The 17,801-nt window shown below is 42.8% G+C and overlaps 2 protein-coding genes across 3 annotated transcripts in view; both read left to right on the top strand.

Moving 5' to 3' along the window:
* Nucleotides 1–1,459: 1,459 nt before the first annotated feature.
* Nucleotides 1,460–11,423, top strand: e2f4 (E2F transcription factor 4). The gene is made up of 11 exons (XM_005734736.2): nt 1,460–1,939; nt 3,593–3,702; nt 4,411–4,572; nt 7,978–8,021; nt 8,106–8,170; nt 8,252–8,440; nt 8,539–8,608; nt 8,749–8,895; nt 8,999–9,034; nt 9,247–9,291; nt 9,647–11,423. The coding sequence occupies exons 1-11, from the start codon at nt 1,775–1,777 to the stop codon at nt 9,760–9,762; spliced, it is 1,149 nt and encodes a 382-aa protein (XP_005734793.1). The 5' UTR covers nt 1,460–1,774; the 3' UTR covers nt 9,763–11,423.
* Nucleotides 11,424–12,327: 904 nt separating this feature from the next.
* Nucleotides 12,328–17,801, top strand: part of elmo3 (engulfment and cell motility 3) — a 19,917-nt gene continuing 14,443 nt past the window's right edge. The window contains exons 1-2 of one of the 2 annotated variants that reach the window (XM_005734731.1): nt 12,328–12,589; nt 16,588–16,696. In XM_005734731.1, the coding sequence (XP_005734788.1) occupies nt 16,619–16,696 (78 nt within the window). In that variant the 5' untranslated portion in view covers nt 12,328–12,589; nt 16,588–16,618. Of the gene's footprint in view, nt 12,590–16,584; nt 16,697–17,801 lie in introns of both variants that reach the window. The other variant, XM_005734730.1, reaches the window with a different exon arrangement.

Raw genomic sequence — 17,801 nt, 5'->3', positions numbered from 1 at the left:
CGTTATTACCGTCACGAATCTGCTGACTTGAAAGATTTAACTTATTGGGATTTTTTCCCTTGGGCACTAGCTCCCCCTGCTGGTTTAAAATAGTGTCGGCTGGATGGCGTGGTTATATATCAGCTGCCAAAAGGAATCTATTATTTCTCTTAACAATAATTCCAAGAAGAATAATTATTTATATAATATTCAGTATATTAATATTTATTGAGCTATTCAGAGGTGGACTGACTGGTGTCTTTCAGATCATTGTTCCCCTGCGAATTCCAACTGCGCTTGAGCTTCATAACATGAACCGATGGGCAAACACTTTTCCTCAGTCTTTTCTGTTAGGGAGAGAATTTATTGTTCCATCACTTACAGCAAGTAATTCAGGTCCCGAAGCAGCAAAGCAGCTTCAGACTACCACCACCACGCTTAAGGGGTGGTATGATGATCTCTTTTATGATCCAAACCTTCCAAAAAGTTCAACTTTTGTCTCATCAGTCCTTTTTCTCTCTCCAAATGTGGTGAGATGACTCTTGTTTTACTTTTGATGAGCAACGGGTGGTCACCGATCTTAACTAGGGCCTGCATTTCACCACTATTCCAAGTTTTCTCCATTTGTAGATAATGACTCTCATTAGCCAAGGGAATTAGAGAATGATTTTTTATTTATTTATTTTATTTTATATACAGAGGGACGTGGATAGCTTTTTTTTAACTCCTTAATAAAATATTAATCATTCAAACACTGATTTTGTTGAATTTACTACTAAGAAATCAGGAAGGGATTAAAAAAAATTTCACACGACTATAAACGTCAGCTTGGACTTTGTGTAAGATGCTTGTCTAAGTTGGTGGTAAACCAAAACATTCAAATGAACAATCTGCAGTGTACTAAACCAGCATGCCGACAAAAAAGGAGAAGTACACCACGCCTTTCCCTAATGTTTTCAACCACATGATCTTTTTTAGCAGATAAACATTTGAATTTGGTCAGCTGCCATGAAGAGTCAAATGATAAATACTAGAATATGAATCACTGATACGTGTACAAGCGCGTTTAATATATAAAAAACACAAGATTGTACATTTAATATGCAGACTAAAAATATGTCGTGCAGTCTGTGGGGCAACTTATACTATTTATTTATATAACGTATATGAAGATATTTGTGCGTGTGTAGTTTTAAAGGACTTCTTAATTCTAAATAATTCTAAATACTCTACTATCCTAGAAAGTAATTGCCCGCGCGCACGCAAGCTAGCGTAGGCGTGTACGTGCTTTGACGCGTGCGTGTGTTTTCTTCAAGTTTGAGTCAGTAAGGGTGCGTCTGAAACTAGCACTACTACATTAATCCGGAAAAACTCAGTGTTGTTGCTGTAAACGAAAATAACAGCGAAAAGAATTTGCAAATTAACCTTTAATTGCGAACAATAGAACGGCGCACTAGAAACAATGTAATGACTGTACAAGTCTTGGCGCTGTCGCTTTATTCCACGCTCTTTGACGATGGCGTTTTCGCAGACACTCCCTTGAATGATTGAACCGTCCCGTCATACCTCGCGTGGCCAACGGCTCTCCGCCGACTGTTCGCTCATTGAATTACCGTGTTCAGCCTGTTCGGCTTGATTTGGGGCAATAAATTGGAGAAACGCGGGTTACACCAGCACATTTGAAAGCCGTCGCGCTATCCCGGCCTTCTGCTTATCTGACTGGGCGTGCTTTCCTGGGCTCGCTGGCTGGTTTTGGTCGGGGAGGCAGGGGGAAGTACGGAGCTGGTCCCGAGTGATGATGGAGCTGGAGTCGGCCAGTAACAGAGGCGACCTGGTAGCTGTGGGGGACTCGCTGCAGCCGCAGACCCCGAGCAGGCACGAAAAGAGCCTGGGGCTGCTCACGACCAAGTTTGTGACTTTACTACAGGAGGCGAAGGACGGGGTGCTGGACCTAAAAGCTGTGAGCATGCAACCCGGGGTCTTTGTTGTTAGCTAGCACATGTCATTTGGAGCCTGCCCGCTGTCGTTACACTTTCGCTAGCTTGTTAGCCTAGCCTAGCTGTATGACAGGCTAATTCGAACGGTTTTCTTTCGTGGCACTGCAGTTTCAATACACCCGGGTTACTTTCAAACGCAACTTAAATGTTGTTTTCAAGTTTTTAGCTAGAGAACTGAGCAAAGACAACAAGTGAACTTTGAGAACACCGGTCAACTTTTCAGACTCTGCCCCCTGCAGATTCAAAGTTTAAAAAGTGGGTCAGCTTTTGTCGCTTTCTTTTGACTCGACCCTGCTGCATCTTCACACATGAACAAATTTTCTCTGATTGATAACGTCTTTGTCACTTAACGACATGCATTCACTGTGTTAGTTTCCCCGCAGCTACTCGGAGAGCATGTGTCCTAAAGGACAGTGCATTCAGTCACCGTCCTTGTTATAAGCGCTTCTGATATTACACAATGAGCTGCTTTTAGATTAACCATAAGTAACTGGGTACTTGATAATTGTGCTCTTCTACACTTATAAATAGAACTACAGTCTGAAACGTCTAATATTGTACTATTTATACTATTTGGCTTCAAAGTCGTAAAGTTTAAAACGTGTTTTTAAAGTGAAAACCAGACTTTACCAAACTTCTCAGCTCGTGCTATAAATAGAAGCCTTTCACAAACTGCCATTCATGTTTTCTTAAACCAGTGAACCAGAAGGCAGCCTGACCAGCCAAGCATTACTTGGACTATCACAGTGGCTGCAGATAGATTGGCTTCATAGCTTTTGACACTCGCAGCTGCACTGTGCAATGCTGATAAAGTGCCAACCCTCTTTTTCCCCTCCCTGTCTCCTCAACTTTAATTTTCACCAGTTTATTAGAATAGAATAAAATAGCCCTTTTATTGTCATTGTACATTTACAACAAAATTCTGTATATGTTAGTAAAGACATCAGGAATAAATGGCAAACAGAAGAGATGTATACAGTCTATAAATAAAACAATAGAAAGGCACAAGTGCTTGGAGGTAGTGCAAAAATGCTATGATAATGAAACAAATTTACTGATTCATTCTGTAGTTGTGTCGTTATACTCTGTAACTTTCACACAACAACAACTTTTTTTCATTTTTCCAGGGATCCTGTTATTGAGATATGGAGCCGTTACGAAAACACTGACAGAAATTAGTTTGGTGCCAAAAAACAATTTTCTCCCCTGATTTTTAGGCTGAAAATAAATAAATAAATAAAATAATTGAAAGGCCATTTGCGTGCTGCAGGGTGAAGCATTTTATGTTGGGAATGTATATGAATTTATGTTACGTGAATTTTCAAATAGAGCTGTCATTAAGGAACTTCCATGAGTCCACTTTAGCCACAGGCCCTGACGATAACGCGTGGGCTTACAGTATCAGCACTTGCCATATGGTTAATGTTAGCATGTTGCACATCAGATGATTTGGGCTAGAAAGGAAGGAAGTTAAAATTATGCCACCATTTTTGGTGTGACTTTAAAAGTTTTTTGTTGCAGGGCACCTGTTGGCCTAGATACCACAGTCCCTGTCTATGCGTTAGCTACATAAGTGCTGTCGTCTGTGTTTTAAATGAATTTTTCTTGTCTTTCAGGCGGCAGACACCTTGGCTGTGCGTCAGAAACGGCGTATCTATGACATCACTAACGTGCTGGAAGGTATTGGGCTGATAGAGAAGAAGTCCAAAAATAGTATTCAATGGAAGTAAGTCCACATTTCATTTTGTTCTTCAAGTGATTGACATGACAGAAGGATGATGTGCTTAGGTAATGATGGTACAAGCTATTTGAAACCATAAATGTTTTGCAAGAACTTGCATCACTCCCAAACCTTCCACTCTGCACAAGAGGCATGTGCTACAGATGCAGAGCGAGGCGGGCAGTAGGTGAGAACCTGAGGACTGTGGTGCCTGTTGGTGTTATTCTTTGCATGTTTGCGTTTCATGGAAGATGCTCTCGTGGCTTTAGCTTCGTGGTAACGGGACAGAAATGACTAATGAACTGAAAAGTGCACATTCAGACTTTCAGTTTGCATAAATCATGAGGGCTGTAGGACTGACCACAGACCATATGCACTATAAATGCCACCTGAGTTACAATAACACCGCATGAAAAATAGAAAGACCCCGTCTACCGTAGCTGCAACTTCTAGGATATATTATAATAATATATTATAATAATATACATTAACATTTCATTTTACTCAGGAGAGAGAAGAATATCAAAGCTTTAATTACGCATAAGTAAACATTCTGAAATTTTCAAATCTTTCAGGTTCGTGCAAATGAATGTGACTCTGAGAGTCCAAGCTCTAATAAAAAACAGATGATCAGTGGCCAAGAGTTTTGTGTGTGCATGAAGGCGTCTTTATCTCCTCTCTGTACATAAACGTGCTATTACCGTTGTGTTATAGGGGTGTTGGTCCAGGGTGCAACACCAGAGAGATAGCCGATAAGCTGATTGATCTGAAGGCGGAGCTCGATGACCTGGCCCTTCGGGAACACGAGCTGGACCAGCAGAGAGTCTGGGTCCAGCAAAGCATCAAGAACGTGACAGATGACTCCAACAACAGCCCATATCCTTCACTGCACAGTCTGTGGGTTTTAGCTGGAAGTGGTCTGTCCTGTGGTCAGGGATGCTTTAACACGATAGCTTTATTGAAGCTGCTTGTTAGATTGTACATTCAAATTTTATTTGTCACGTACACAGTCATACACAGTACGATATGTAGTGAAATGCTTGGACGGCTGCTCGTGACCTAAAGAAAACAATGAAAAGGCTATGAATAAGATAGGAAATAAATTAAAAAGGGTAAATTTAACTAGGAAGGAATAAAATATAAAAATTAAAGTTAAAAAATAAAATAACTGTACAACAAAATACACAATACACAGTATAGAACTATATAAGAATGTATGAAGAAATATATATACACAATAACAGCAGCTGTACATTTTGTGTTTTCTAGTATTTAATTAGAGCAGTGTCAGATCTAGTGCATACCTGTGTGAGTTATAAACTCGTGGGTACTGCAAGGCAGGTTTATTTATAGAGCACAATTCAGCAACAAGGTGATTCAAAGTGCTTTACAGAGACATTGAAAACAAAAACAAAAAAAAGCAGGATTTAAAATTGATTAAAAAAACAGTCGATAAAATCAGTAGTTAAATGTAAGTTTTGAAATTTAAGCTTAAAGTGTGGATTTGGTGCTTTATTCAAATGCAGCTGAGAACAGGTGAGTCTTCAACCTGGATTTAAACAAACTGAGTGTTTCAGCTGATCTGAGGCTTTCTGGGAGTTTGTTCCAGATATAAGGAGCATAAAAGCTGAATGCAGCTTCTCCGTGTCTGGTTCTGACTCTGGGAACTGATAAAAGACCGGATCCAGATGACCTGAGGGATCTGGAAGGTTCATACTGGGTCAGGAGGTCACTGATGTATTTTGGTCCTAAACCATTCAGAGCTTTATAGGCCAGCATCAGAACTTTAAAGTCTATCCTCTGACGGACAGGCAGCCAGTGTAAAGACCTCAGAGCTGGACTGATGTGGTCCACTGTTTTGGTCTTAGTGAGGACTCGAGCAGCAGAGTTCTGAATGAGCTGTAGTTGTCTGACTGATTTTTTAGGTAGACCTGTAAAGATGCTGTTACAGTAATCAAGCCTACTAAAGATGAATGCATGGACTAGTTTTTCCAGGTCCTGTTGAGACATCAGATCTTTTATCCTTGAAATATTCTTGAGGTGATAGTAAGCTGACTTTGTTATTGTCTTAATGTGTTTTTCTAAGTTTAGGTCTGCATCCATCACTACACCCAAACTTCTCGCCTGGTTTGTGGTTTTTAGATGTATAGATTGAAGTTCTCTGGTGACCTGTAATCGTTTTTCTTTGGCGCCAAAGACTATTACCTCAGTTTTGTTTTGTTTAGCTGGAGAAAATTGTGGCACAACCAGTCATTAATTTCCTCAATGCATTTACCAAGAGCCTGTACAGGGCCTCGGTCTCCTGGTGACATTGTGATATATATTTGTGTGTCAGCTGCATAGCTGTGGTAGTTTATTTTGTTGTTCTTTATAATGCTGCAGGTTCATAAATGTTACTCTGAGCAATGCCAAAGATCTGACGTGATTCAGCTGTGGGTATTGGCATACACTGCCAGTCAAAAGTTTGGGCGCAGCTTATCATTAATGGTTTTTCTTTATTTTTATTTACATTGTAGATTCTGACTGAAAGCATCAAAACTATGAATGAACACCTTGGAATTAAGTAGTAAAGGAAAGAAGTGTGAACTAACTCAGAACATGTTTTATATTTCAGATCCTTCCTAACAGCCCTTTGCTTTGATTCCTGCTTTGCTCACTCTTGGCCTTCTCTCCATGAGCTTCATCAGGTCGTCACCTGAAATGGTTTCCAACAGACTTGACTTGAAGGAGTTCACAGAGATGCTGAGCACTTGTTGGTCCTTTGCCTTCCTCTGCGCTCCATCTCATCCCAAACCATCTCCACTGGGTTCAGGTGACTGTGGAGGCCAGGCCATCTGACACATCACTGCATCTCTCCTTCTTAGTCAAATAGCCCAGACACAGCCTGCAGGTGTGTTTGGGGTCATTGCTCTGTTAAACATAAATGATGGGATGGCATGTTGCTGCAGGATGCTGTGGTAGCCGTGCTGGCTCAGCGTGCCTTCGGTTTTGAATAAATCCCCAAGAGTGTCACCAGCAAAGCCCCCCCCACACCATCACACCTCCTCCTTCATGCTCCACCTTTGCACCAAATGACTCACGGACCGATACCGGTCCGTGGGTACCGCTGGTCTAATGTCCAGTCCTTGTGTTTGTCAGACCAAACAAATCTCTTCCGCTTGTTGCTTTTCCTCAGTCGTGGTTTCTCAGCAGCTATTTGACCATAAAGGCCTGATTCCCACAGTCTGCTCTGAACATGTAGAGATGTGTCTGCTACTGGAGCTCTGTGCGGCATCTATCTGGGCTCTAATCTGAGCTGCTGCTAATGATTTCTGAGGCTGGTGACTCGGATGAACGTATCCTCAGCAGCAGATGTGACTCTTGGTCTTCCTTTCCTGGGCGTCCTCATGTCAGACAGTTTGATCGTAGTCTTGATGGTTTTGGGGGACACATTCAGAGTTTTAGTGTTTCCTGGACTGACTGACCTTCAGTTCTTAAAGTAATGATGGGCTGTTGTTTCTCTTTACTTAGCTGATTGGGTCTTGTCATAATATGAATCCTAACAGTTGTCAAATAGGGCTGTTAGCTGTGCACAACACACCTGATGGTCCCAACCCCATTAACAAGGCAACAAATTCCACAAATGATCGCTGACAGGCACACCTGTGCAGTGAAACCATCTCAGGTGACGACATCATGAAGCTCGTTGAGAGAAGGCCGAGTGTTTGCAGCGCTGTCAACAAAGGGCGGCTGCTTACAGGAATCTAAAATATAAGACACATTTAGAGTTATTTATCAGCTTTTTCTTTGCTACATAATTCCATAAGTCTTGCTTCATATATTTGATGTCTTCAGTATTTATATAAAATGTAGTAAAAATAAAGAAAAACCATGAACTGAACAGGCGTGTCCAAACCTTTGACTGGTTGGTTAGACTACAGTCTGCATTGCACAGTGAGCTGCAGCATAATGAAAGACAACCATAACCCTCTATATTAGTGTTCAAAGGTCTTCAGAGAGTATGAATTACAGGTGAAGCATTTCTTCCGTGACTTTTAATGTCTGAGGAAATTCTCCTAATGATGTCACAAGGTGTTCGGGGACTTTCTGAGGGCGTCTAATAAATATGCAGTTTAGCTACAGATGTAAAGGTTTCTTCTTTCAAGCTTAAACTTGAGCTCTTTCAAATACTCATTAAAAGTCTGTCAGTCATTGTTAGTGTTTGTGTACAAAGGTGTGCTGTTGAGAACACTTGAGTTTGTGTGCCAGATGTGGTTGCTGCTGCACTTAACACATTCATACTATGGCCTATGTAAAGCACGAAGATCTCTGTGGAGCATTTAAAGGTAATTGTTTCGCACGCTTGGATTTGCAGGCATTTCGCTCTTTCACTCAAAGCAACTGTTCTCACTCGCCACCTCCTTCCACAGGTGACACTCTCCTCGCCATCCGTGCTCCAATAGGCACACAGCTAGAGGTGCCCATACCAGAATCTGTAAGTGACGTCTGTGGTGGATTTTCCTCTCTCGGGTCCGGTTGTTGTCTCGCTCACGTCTCCGACTGTGCGTGTGTGCAGGTTCTCAACGGACAGCGAAAATACCAGATCCGTCTTAAAAGTACATCTGGTCCCATTGAAGTTTTATTGGTCAATAAAGACCCCTCCAGTGCCTCTCCCGTTGTTTTGCCCGTTCCTCCTCCAGATGACGTCCTACAGAACCTCCCAGCTCCAACACCTACCTCCCAGTTGCCCACTGCCACCACACAGGTCCATTTTCTCTTTGTTTAGTGAGTCTGAAGTGGCAATAATAAGAACAGTGATCTTATACTAGAGTACTGGACCACCTTTGTTTGTTTCCTCTGCAGGTCCCTAAAACAGCTGTTGCTCCTCCCACAAAAACAGCTCCTATCACATCGGCCATCCAGACAGCAACGGGTAAGGAGAATCGAATAGAGTAATCTTTTAATTCTAAACGTTTCCTCTCCACACCCACACTGTTTCCTATCGTGGTTCACATTTTGTCCAACATTATGTCAAACTGTGTTTTTGTTGTGTGATTCTTGCCTTTATCTCAGAGGTGACAGCCACCACAGCGCTCAGCCCAACAACCGAAACGCCCGCTGCAGTTACTCAGCAGCTGCAGTCGTCCGCCTCTCTGGACGGTCCCGCGTCGTCTTCTGCCTCTGCAGGATTCGAACCAATGAAGTCAGGTCCATCTGAGTGTGAGTGTTACCCTGCTCTAATAAAGCTTTGGTTACAGTTGCCTGCGACACTGTTTTGTTTTTATTATTTATTTCTTTGGTTGTTTTTGTCTTTTCTCTGTAGTGCTGGACTTCTCTGAAATGTTTGACCCAACAAAAGGTAAACTTCTCCTGAGCTTACGTAGCTACATTATTGGTTGCTGTACGTTGAACGAGTGCATTGGAAATATTTACCAGATCCTGACGTTCTGGCTTCTTGCAGAAGTTGACGTTTCCTTAGGAACCTTTCTGCTGATGCAGGCCACTTGTCTTCATTCTCCTGCAGACTTGGTGCTTTAAAAATGTCTCTTGATTTTATTGTTCCTCTGACAGAGATCATGAGTGGTGACCTGCTGGAGGACTTGATGTCATCAGAAGGTATGTTTGCTTACAGACGAGCTGGGATATTTGTATTTCTCAGGTATTCCCAGAAAGATTCCAAAGTGGAGCGTTTGTGCAGGAAAATCTTAGCCCGAACGTGTTTGGGCTCATTTGGACGAAAGCATCATTTATCCCTCGAGAACCAGTAGAGCTCAACTGCTGAGATGAGTCTACAATTATCTGCGTTCTGTTTGGAACTGAATGTCGAGCTGTTGGAGAAGAAGGAAATTGCAGTGAAGGATTTTTGGAAAAAAATGATTTGCTTGTGTATTTCTAATTTATACCACGCTGTAAGGTGCCTGATCTCAGTTCTCTATAATAGGTCTCATGTATTTCTCTCTTTCACCCCCAGTGTTCTCTCCTCTCCTTCGCCTGTCACCTCCACCCAGTGACCACGACTACATATACAACCTGGACGAGACAGAAGGTCTGTGTGACCTGTTTGACGTCCCCATTCTCAACCTCTGACCTCCGAGATTGTCGTCAGAGCAGGAAACAGTTGGCCCAAATATAATCGACCCTCATTTTATCCGAGTTTTGCCCCTCCCTCTCCGTGACGGTGAAGGCGGGAGAAGGTGCAGGACAGCCATCCCCACCTGAGGAGCATTTAGGGGCACCTCTGCACTGACACGATGAGCTCCAGCTGAGCTCTGGTAGCAGCTCCATGTGCCGCCTCCTGAAGAAACGCAGGCGAGAACAAAACGTTTTACTTACCGATTTTCCAAGGAAAAAAAGAGTCGGAATTATATTTTTGGGGGATTTTTATGTATCATAAGGGGTTACGTTTGTGTATCGGCTGCGTGGGCACACTTGATGCGAGCGAGCTTGTGTGTCTGTGAGTGTGTTTTTGTATAGACCGATCTCTTAAGTCAGAAGTCTCCGGGATTTAAGAGAAACCTTTTACTATCAGGTTAAAAGTCATGGCACGCTAAGTTCATGCATGACGTCACTGAGTCCAAACAGAGCTGGTTAAAATGCACTGTCCTCATGTACATAGAGAATATATATTTTGTATTACCAGCGCATTAGAACTTCACAGAGAAATCATTTGCAGGTAAACCAAGTCGCCACACTCAGTTAGTCATACATGTAATCTTATATGAACTGCTTTCTTTAGCATAATGGGACATTTTCAAATCCTTCAGAGTTCGAGTGTTTTTTGTACCAGTTTCATGATCTTAATGCAAAACTAAGCCTATTTAAATTTGTGATACAAGGAATCATGGACCAAAAACATCATTTAATTAAAAGGTCAAACTTGGTGCTTGCTAAAATCAAAAATCTTCTGTAAACTTTGCTGTATAACTGACTTCAAGCTGGTACTAGTGCTTCTAAACTTGCAATTTTCTCCTTTTTTAAGAAAATCGGGCTCACTTTAGTCATTAACTCCTGTTTGTCAGAGGACAAACTCCCCTCTCCTTCCAAAATGACTTCTTTCACTCATAATGTATGTATATGAATGCCATCATTTGTATGTAAAAGGCATTTTTGATGTACTTTTTTATTGCTGCAGTGAAACGTGTATTTCTTGAATTATCTTTTTTTTTTAAGTGTATATGTGGCACAGATCCCTTTTTCTGTAGTTTTAATGGTTTTTGTTGTAAGCAGAAAATCTGCCCATCACTCTAAATTACACCTTTCACCTTAGTTGATTCTCTGCGCAAAGGACACGTAAGTGCTTTCTTCTGTAAAATCATTTCATTGTGTAACATCCTGTTTTACCCTGGAAGACGTGTGTTTGTACAGTATGTGCTGTGTATATCTCCCTCTACTGCTTGTATAGAATAGCATTTATTTTTTATACCAGCTAGATATATTATTACAGGATTCTTGCCACTGATTCGGAGCTACTCAAGAAATTTATCGACAAAACCTGCTTCAGCAAAGCATCCTTTCCCGTCGTTGCACTTTTGACGTCACTGTGGACAGACTGGTTGCTACTCATCCTCTCTTCGGTCGATATCCAGTTTTCGTGTTTCGGACAGTGTCGTGAGCTGCCGGGGTTCCAGCAGTGGTCGCTGAACAAATTGTATCCATGTAAGACTCGAGTATGCAGTCAGTTTTTAACAGGACCACAATTGCTAAGCTGTAGTTGCATCAAATGGAACACAATAAACACTTAAATATTATTTGCATGTTTTTGAGTGGCTTGTTACTTACTGGTCGTTTCTTACAGTACACACTTGATTTCATTCCAACTGTAACTGGTAACCTGATTATGAGGAACTGTTGAAGGATAAAAGTAATGGGATTCTGGGATTAGGCTCTTAGACTATGGTCAACACATAGTGGACCATCTGCGTAGAGTATCCTTCTATTATGTATCTCCCATATGGCCTTTAAAGCTTCTGCACATTGTGATGAAAGTAGAGAGACTGAGTCATAGCAGCCATTTGATAAACATACATCCCATTTTATGAGCTTCCTGTTGGCTCTCACTCCCGCTTATCTTCCTCCTCGCATTTCGTGTCAATTTTACTGCCATCTGTAAACAAAGGCAGAAAATCTGTGGAGAAAGTATTTCGCATATAAGGGGAACATAATCAATATCTTGATAGCACTTTATCAGGACAGGAAGGTCTTTCTGCTTCCTTTTTTCTGACATTAATCCTGATACATACAGAAGTCTTTCTGCTGGACAATGAGGCGACAGCAGGGGGCGGCTGCAACCAGCTGTACGCCACCGGAACTTTGAATTCAATTTTATGTGCTAGTGAAGAAATGTGAAAGAAATATGATAGAAGTCACCATAAGCAGCAACGACACCTCCGGTATGTATGTCGTTTGTGTTTCAAAGTAAAAGCACTGTATCGCTCAAAAGAAAAAACGTGACGGTCAAAGGTTTCCTGCATGGACAATAAAGTAGCAAAATATAAAATAATATATGGCGTTGGTTATTGTTCCCATTTTAATTTTCTCTTCCTTATCTCTAGTTTTATTTTCAATTTAAACGTTCAATTAATGTGAAACGCGGGAGGGGTATTATTGTGAAAATCCAAATCGGAAACTGGTCTGTTAATCAGAGACGATTGACTCAAAAAAAAAAACCCAGAAAAAAACGCTCGACCAAGAGACTCCAGCCGACCCGGAACTTTTAGGTCAACTTATCACAGTTAAAACTTTCTGCAGAGACGCTGGTACAGATTTTGTCAGCGGTCGGATGTTTTTGTAGGGGAACACACCTCCGCGGACCGACTCGGTTCCTCCTGAAGAGTAAAAAAGGAGCTGCAAATGTTTCTCGGTTCTGCGGCGGTTCCTGCAGGATAGTAGCTCTTGACTCGTCTTCTCATACCAGGTAGGAGGCATTCAGGGAAAAAGAAAGCTGTGCTCACTTTTCTTTCACGACTGTTGTGTTGACTGTTTCCAGCACGCTGTGGCTGCGCTCATATCAGATTAGCTGCACTTTTAACTTGTTGCACTGAGTGGTTTACTTTAACTAAAACATTGTTTAGCTGCTAACTTGATGCATGACTTTACTTAACTGACATGTGCTATATGTAAAGCACAATTGTCTTATTCATAATTATTATAAGAAAAACTCCGAATATAAGTGTTTCTGTGTTTTAGTTTTATTTTAGAAAGGCAGCTTCCAGTTTTCTCTACCATATAAATCCTTTTCTTGGAAACCTGTAGCATTTGAGATTTACCGAGTGTATGTGCGACTCTGTCAGGTCAGGAATTTCAGGCAGCTGAGCACTTCCCTCCCTACATACACACTTCCACAGTGGGTAGGGGGGGTCTGCCAGTCCAGGGGGTCTCAGACACACACACACACACACACACACACACACACACACACACACAGGATCTGCAGGCTAACAAAAGCTCTGAGCCTGCTTGTGATTTTAAGCCTAACGAAGCAAACTGCTCACTGAATATAGGCGGTGACAGCTGAATGTGGTGGGACTCTACTCTGTCTGACATCATCTCCTTTAAATGCATTTATGCTTTTAATGGTGCGCAGCTCAAACTCCACCTGTTTCAGCTGCACAGTGAGCGAGTGCACAGAGATGTACTCTTTGAGTTCTCGTCTATTGTAGCAGCTAGAACTTCCCATATTATAACGACCTGTTTGTTGTTGCATTTCTAACAACTTCCGTTCAGAAAAGCAGAAAATTGTATCTGATTGAACCCAGCAAGGCTGATTTTTCTTCTCCTTCTTCTTTGATTTACACATAAATGGGTTTGAGTAACTGCTGGCCTGTAAAATGAACCATGTCTTGTCTTTGGCTGTCAGATGGAAGCAGCTATGATCCATATGTATCACACTGCTGAGGCTTCGGCTTTTTTGTGTCTTTGAAAGATTGGATAATCTCTTATTTGAGCAGCTGTTCAGGTTATTAAAGGATTTTTGTTAACTGGGATCATTACATTTAGAGTACTAAAGTTAAACCTCAACTTCTCTTCTGTTTTAAGCCAGACAGTGGGTGTGGTTTCAGCTTCCACTTGGTTAATTCTGGGGGGCATCACGAACAGGCACAGACAGGTACAGACTGAGGCAAGCACGCACTGGTGGTTAACCTCTGGAGCCTCACATGAAAGCTTCCCTCTTTTCCTGAGTAAATGAAGCAGCTTACACAGTTTTGCTGATCAGCAGCTTTTTAACTTTCGATACAAGCAAGTTGGGTTTAGTTAAAAATGCAAAAAACATCTTTTAGTTCATCTTTCCTTGTCTGGGGACGTTAGTTCCCCTAAAGAAATGGTAACTTCTATTAATGAGAGGTTTTAATTTCTTCTAATTTGTATTTCTGCCGTCGTGTTCCTGACCATTAATGCATTAAGTGTAAAGCTGTATAAAATCAATTCAGACACTTTAAAAACACTTTGTAGGAAATGCTTAAAGGATTAGCTTAAGTTGATTCTTCTTGGACGACAGGAATGCAGGCTGATCTCCGCCCTGGACAGGCCACGGTGAGCTCTAGTCTGCTCAGATTATATCAATGTTCAAGCTTCTGATCTAGACGAACTGTACTGTGGTGTTCTATTCCTGTCGCCTGGCCACATTTGTCTACAACCTCATTTCCTTCTTTCTGATAGATCGTATAGTTTGCTTATAGATGCGACAGCAGTATTGCAAAGCTGTGAGCTCTGAATGCTCTGGTCCACAGATTATCCTTGTACAGTGTCACAGTGTCAGATGATGCTGTAGTAGTACTGGGTTGAAGCCCCTTGTGCCTTCAGAACTGCCTGCAAAGATTCATCAAGGAGCTGGAAACACTCCTGAGGTTTTGGTCCAGCTGCAGATCCATGATGCGAGTGTCTCCTTCGACCACATCTCCACGACGCTGTGCTTGGACTGAGATCTGGTGACTGTGAGGGCTCTTTGGGTGCCCTGAACTCACTGTCATGTTCAAGAAAGCAGCTTGCAATGATTTGACACATGACACAATGTCCTGCTGCAAGCGATCATCAGAGGACCTGTGCGCTGTGGTCATAAAGAGCTGGACGTGGTCTGCTACAGTACTTGCTGCGGCGTTTAGACGATGCTACCGAAAATATCGCCCACATTGAGACTCATCAGACCGTGCAGCATTTTTCCAATCTGCTGTTGTCGAGCTTTGGTGAGCCTGTGCGAGCCGCAGCCTCAGTTTCCTGTTCTTACCTGACAGGAGCGCCACGTCATCTGCTTCAAGGTCCGACGTGTTGTGCGTTCACAAACTCTCTTCTGCTTACCTTGATTGTGACGTGGTTGTTTGAGTTACTGTTGCCTTTCTGTCAGCTGGAAGCATTGGCCATTATCCCTGAGCTCTGGCATCAGCCATGCATTTCCTCCCAGAGAACTTCTGCTCTTTGTCTCTTTGTTTATGCCAAGTGGAGACGCTTGAGCAGAAATCATCTGAAAACTGGCTGATTTGCGAGGAAGTGACCCAATTATATTTGATGACGTGAATGATGCCAAGCAGGTAGCGTGTTTACTGTGAGTGCCGTCCTCTCTATTTATCATCACAACATCGTTATCCTGCTATTATTGTAAATCACGCGCCAGTCAGTGTTGACCTGATGATTGTGCTTACTAGGAAAAAGGGAACTTCTTCAGGGGTTGAAAGACTCTTTGTGCCAAGTTTCACTTTTACAGCGCTTTCTTTGACTGATGTACTCGTCATTTTTTTTATTGAAATGTTGGATTTTACACCCAGACCTGAAATTAAGTTCAGTTTCCACTTGCAGGCTGATTAGGAAACTGGTGTAGTCAAAGCTGTACTATATGACGCAACTCATGTGTACTTGTTTGGTTAGTTCTTTGAGCCAAAGCAGTAACCACAGCAAGTAGCCTACATGGGCTCAGTTTCACATTCTTCATTAAGCAGCTTGGACAGCTTAAAAACCGCAGGTACTCTCAGTTATTGTTAATAAAAACCGTAGCGTGACAGGTTGGCCTTTGAATTCGGTCACTCAGAAGCTGAGTAGGCCTCAGTTTCTATAAATCTCTATTAAGATTAATACTTTATTTTCAAAGGGAAGTTGACCTTTGGCACCACACCAGATCCAACATACCCAAACAGGTTTGGCCCTTCAGACTTCTCCTTCCATCTAGTCCATGTCAGTTACCCCCAAACAAAGATGGATGTTTGAGAGGTGACATCCAGGTATCGGCTGCATTCTTATCGTCACTTAAAACGGCCCTTTTTTCTCAGTCGGCGCCTCAGGGAGGCGAGGAGGCCTCGAAGCATGCGGTTGTTGTGACAGCAGTGGGAGTGTTGCTTTGTTAAAAGCTGCGAGCTTTCTTTTTGAGGCTGGAAGTGACAGAATGCAAAAAGCATCCAAGAGGTCGAGCACAGGCTGGGCTGTTAATCACACCGAGCCAGTGAACGTACAGAAGACTCAACATCAGACTGTATGTGTTGTCCATGTGTCGACAGACTGAGGAGGAGGACGAGGAAGGGTTTGAAGCGCAACAGCAGCTTCTTCTTTATCCTCTGGGAAAAGTCTATCGGAGCCGAGGAGGAAGTGAGAAGAACGATGGAAGGACTGGAGGTGCCTGTACGGGCAGGAGGTCACCTGTTTCAGCTTTACTCAGCACTCCATAAATAAACAGTGAAAGAGGAACCGCCGTGTTCTGCAGCTTCACGTGTAAAACGGTTGTTGGATCAACGCGAGGCAGCCATCAGATTTAGACTGTCAGCTCTCGTTTTCTTATTCCACCTTTCTGTTGTCGAAATGACGGAGACTCGTTTTTTGTGCAAACTCGAGTCCATTTTGGTCACATGGTTTTTATATATGTTCTTAAATGGGACTCAATGTATTTCATATAAATCCCACAGGTGCCCAATAACTCTGTTTTCCCGTTAGCAGCTGAATAGCGGTGTAACCAAGAGGTGCCATCATGCCGCAGCAGAAGGACATAGTGAAGATAGCCATCCAGATGCCCGGGGCCTACCCCCAGCTCATACAACTGGACCAGGTAATGCACACATTTATACAACGTGCACACTTTTAACTGATAACGTCCGTCGCGCTCTGGTTGGTTAAAATAACGCAGTCTGTCACACTGAGTGTCTGATGTGCTTCTCTGATGTCACGTTTGATCTACCTCTAAACCACAAGAGGACTTTGTTTCCCTCTGCGGAGCATCTTACCCAATTTACTTGTCTTGGTAGAGTTGAAAGCCGTTTTCACACGTGCACCGCAGCCGTGAACAATGCCCTGCGATCGTGCAAACGTCTGACGCAGGACTGAACTAAGCTTTCTTTAATGCGTGTGATCTGACTGATTCTGTGTGAGACAGGTTCAACGAGCTCGTCACTGTAACCAGTCGGCTCGTAGTGACGTCGTCGCTCTCTCGATGCTACGGGACAACTTGGAAGAGTGTCCTGATCTTATGTTTCTGGCATTTTGGGAGTTTTTGTGTAAGAAAAGATGAGATGGTGCAGGAATGATGGCGCATGAGGACCTGGCAGAGCTGTGACCCTCACATCTTACACCGTCAGCATCGTGGTGAATATAAACCTGCTCGGTGGAATCAAACAGGGGAACTTTAACCACTTTGTTCTGCAGCCGTTATGAACACATTTCATCAGAGAGTTGGTCAAAATGCGAAGGCTCTGATTGGACTCCAGGTTGTGACATATTTCAGTCAGGCTGCATCAGGTAATTTGGTCGATTAATTCTGCCCAGGTTGGTTTTAGTCCAGTAGTGCTGAGACTTTCTGGCACGTTCATAGCAGCACTCACGCTAATGAGTCAACGCCAGACCACACAGACGTGCAGTCATCTCAACTATGTTGGGCATTTTCTTGCTGGGGGGAATAAAAAGGTGTCACCATATTGGCCCGTGCGTCTGTGAAGGCTCCGCCCACTCCTGCTTGTGTCAGTTCAGAGGGAGGGGGGGAGGGGGGGAGAGAGGGAGAGACAGAGGGAGAGAGAGAGGGAGAGAGAGAGGGAGAGCGCTTTGGCTAAAGGTTTTAAAAGGGGAGTTAATTATGACTCTAGAAACTGAAAGACACTAATAATACTGGCACTTTTGTGTGTGTGTGTGTGTGTGTGTGCGTGTGTGTGTGTGTGTGTGTG

This window comes from Pundamilia nyererei, unplaced genomic scaffold, assembly GCF_000239375.1.
Source record: "Pundamilia nyererei isolate P.nyererei 1_Seehausen unplaced genomic scaffold, PunNye1.0 scaffold00060, whole genome shotgun sequence".
In the NCBI taxonomy this organism is placed as follows: Eukaryota; Metazoa; Chordata; class Actinopteri; order Cichliformes; family Cichlidae; genus Pundamilia; species Pundamilia nyererei.
Note: the sequence above shows the minus strand (reverse complement) of the source record. Positions and strands in the feature narration are given on the sequence as shown.

Bases quoted from the DNA above. Each gene is read 5' to 3' on its own strand.
- e2f4 (XM_005734736.2), top strand. From the start codon at position 1,775: ATGATGGAGCTGGAGTCGGCCAGTAACAGAGGCGACCTGGTAGCTGTG. The intron at 4,573-7,977 runs ATATCCTTCACT...ACACATTCATAC, and splicing joins GATGACTCCAACAACAGCCC to TATGGCCTATGTAAAGCACG. The intron at 9,292-9,646 runs GTATGTTTGCTT...TTTCACCCCCAG, and splicing joins GGACTTGATGTCATCAGAAG to TGTTCTCTCCTCTCCTTCGC.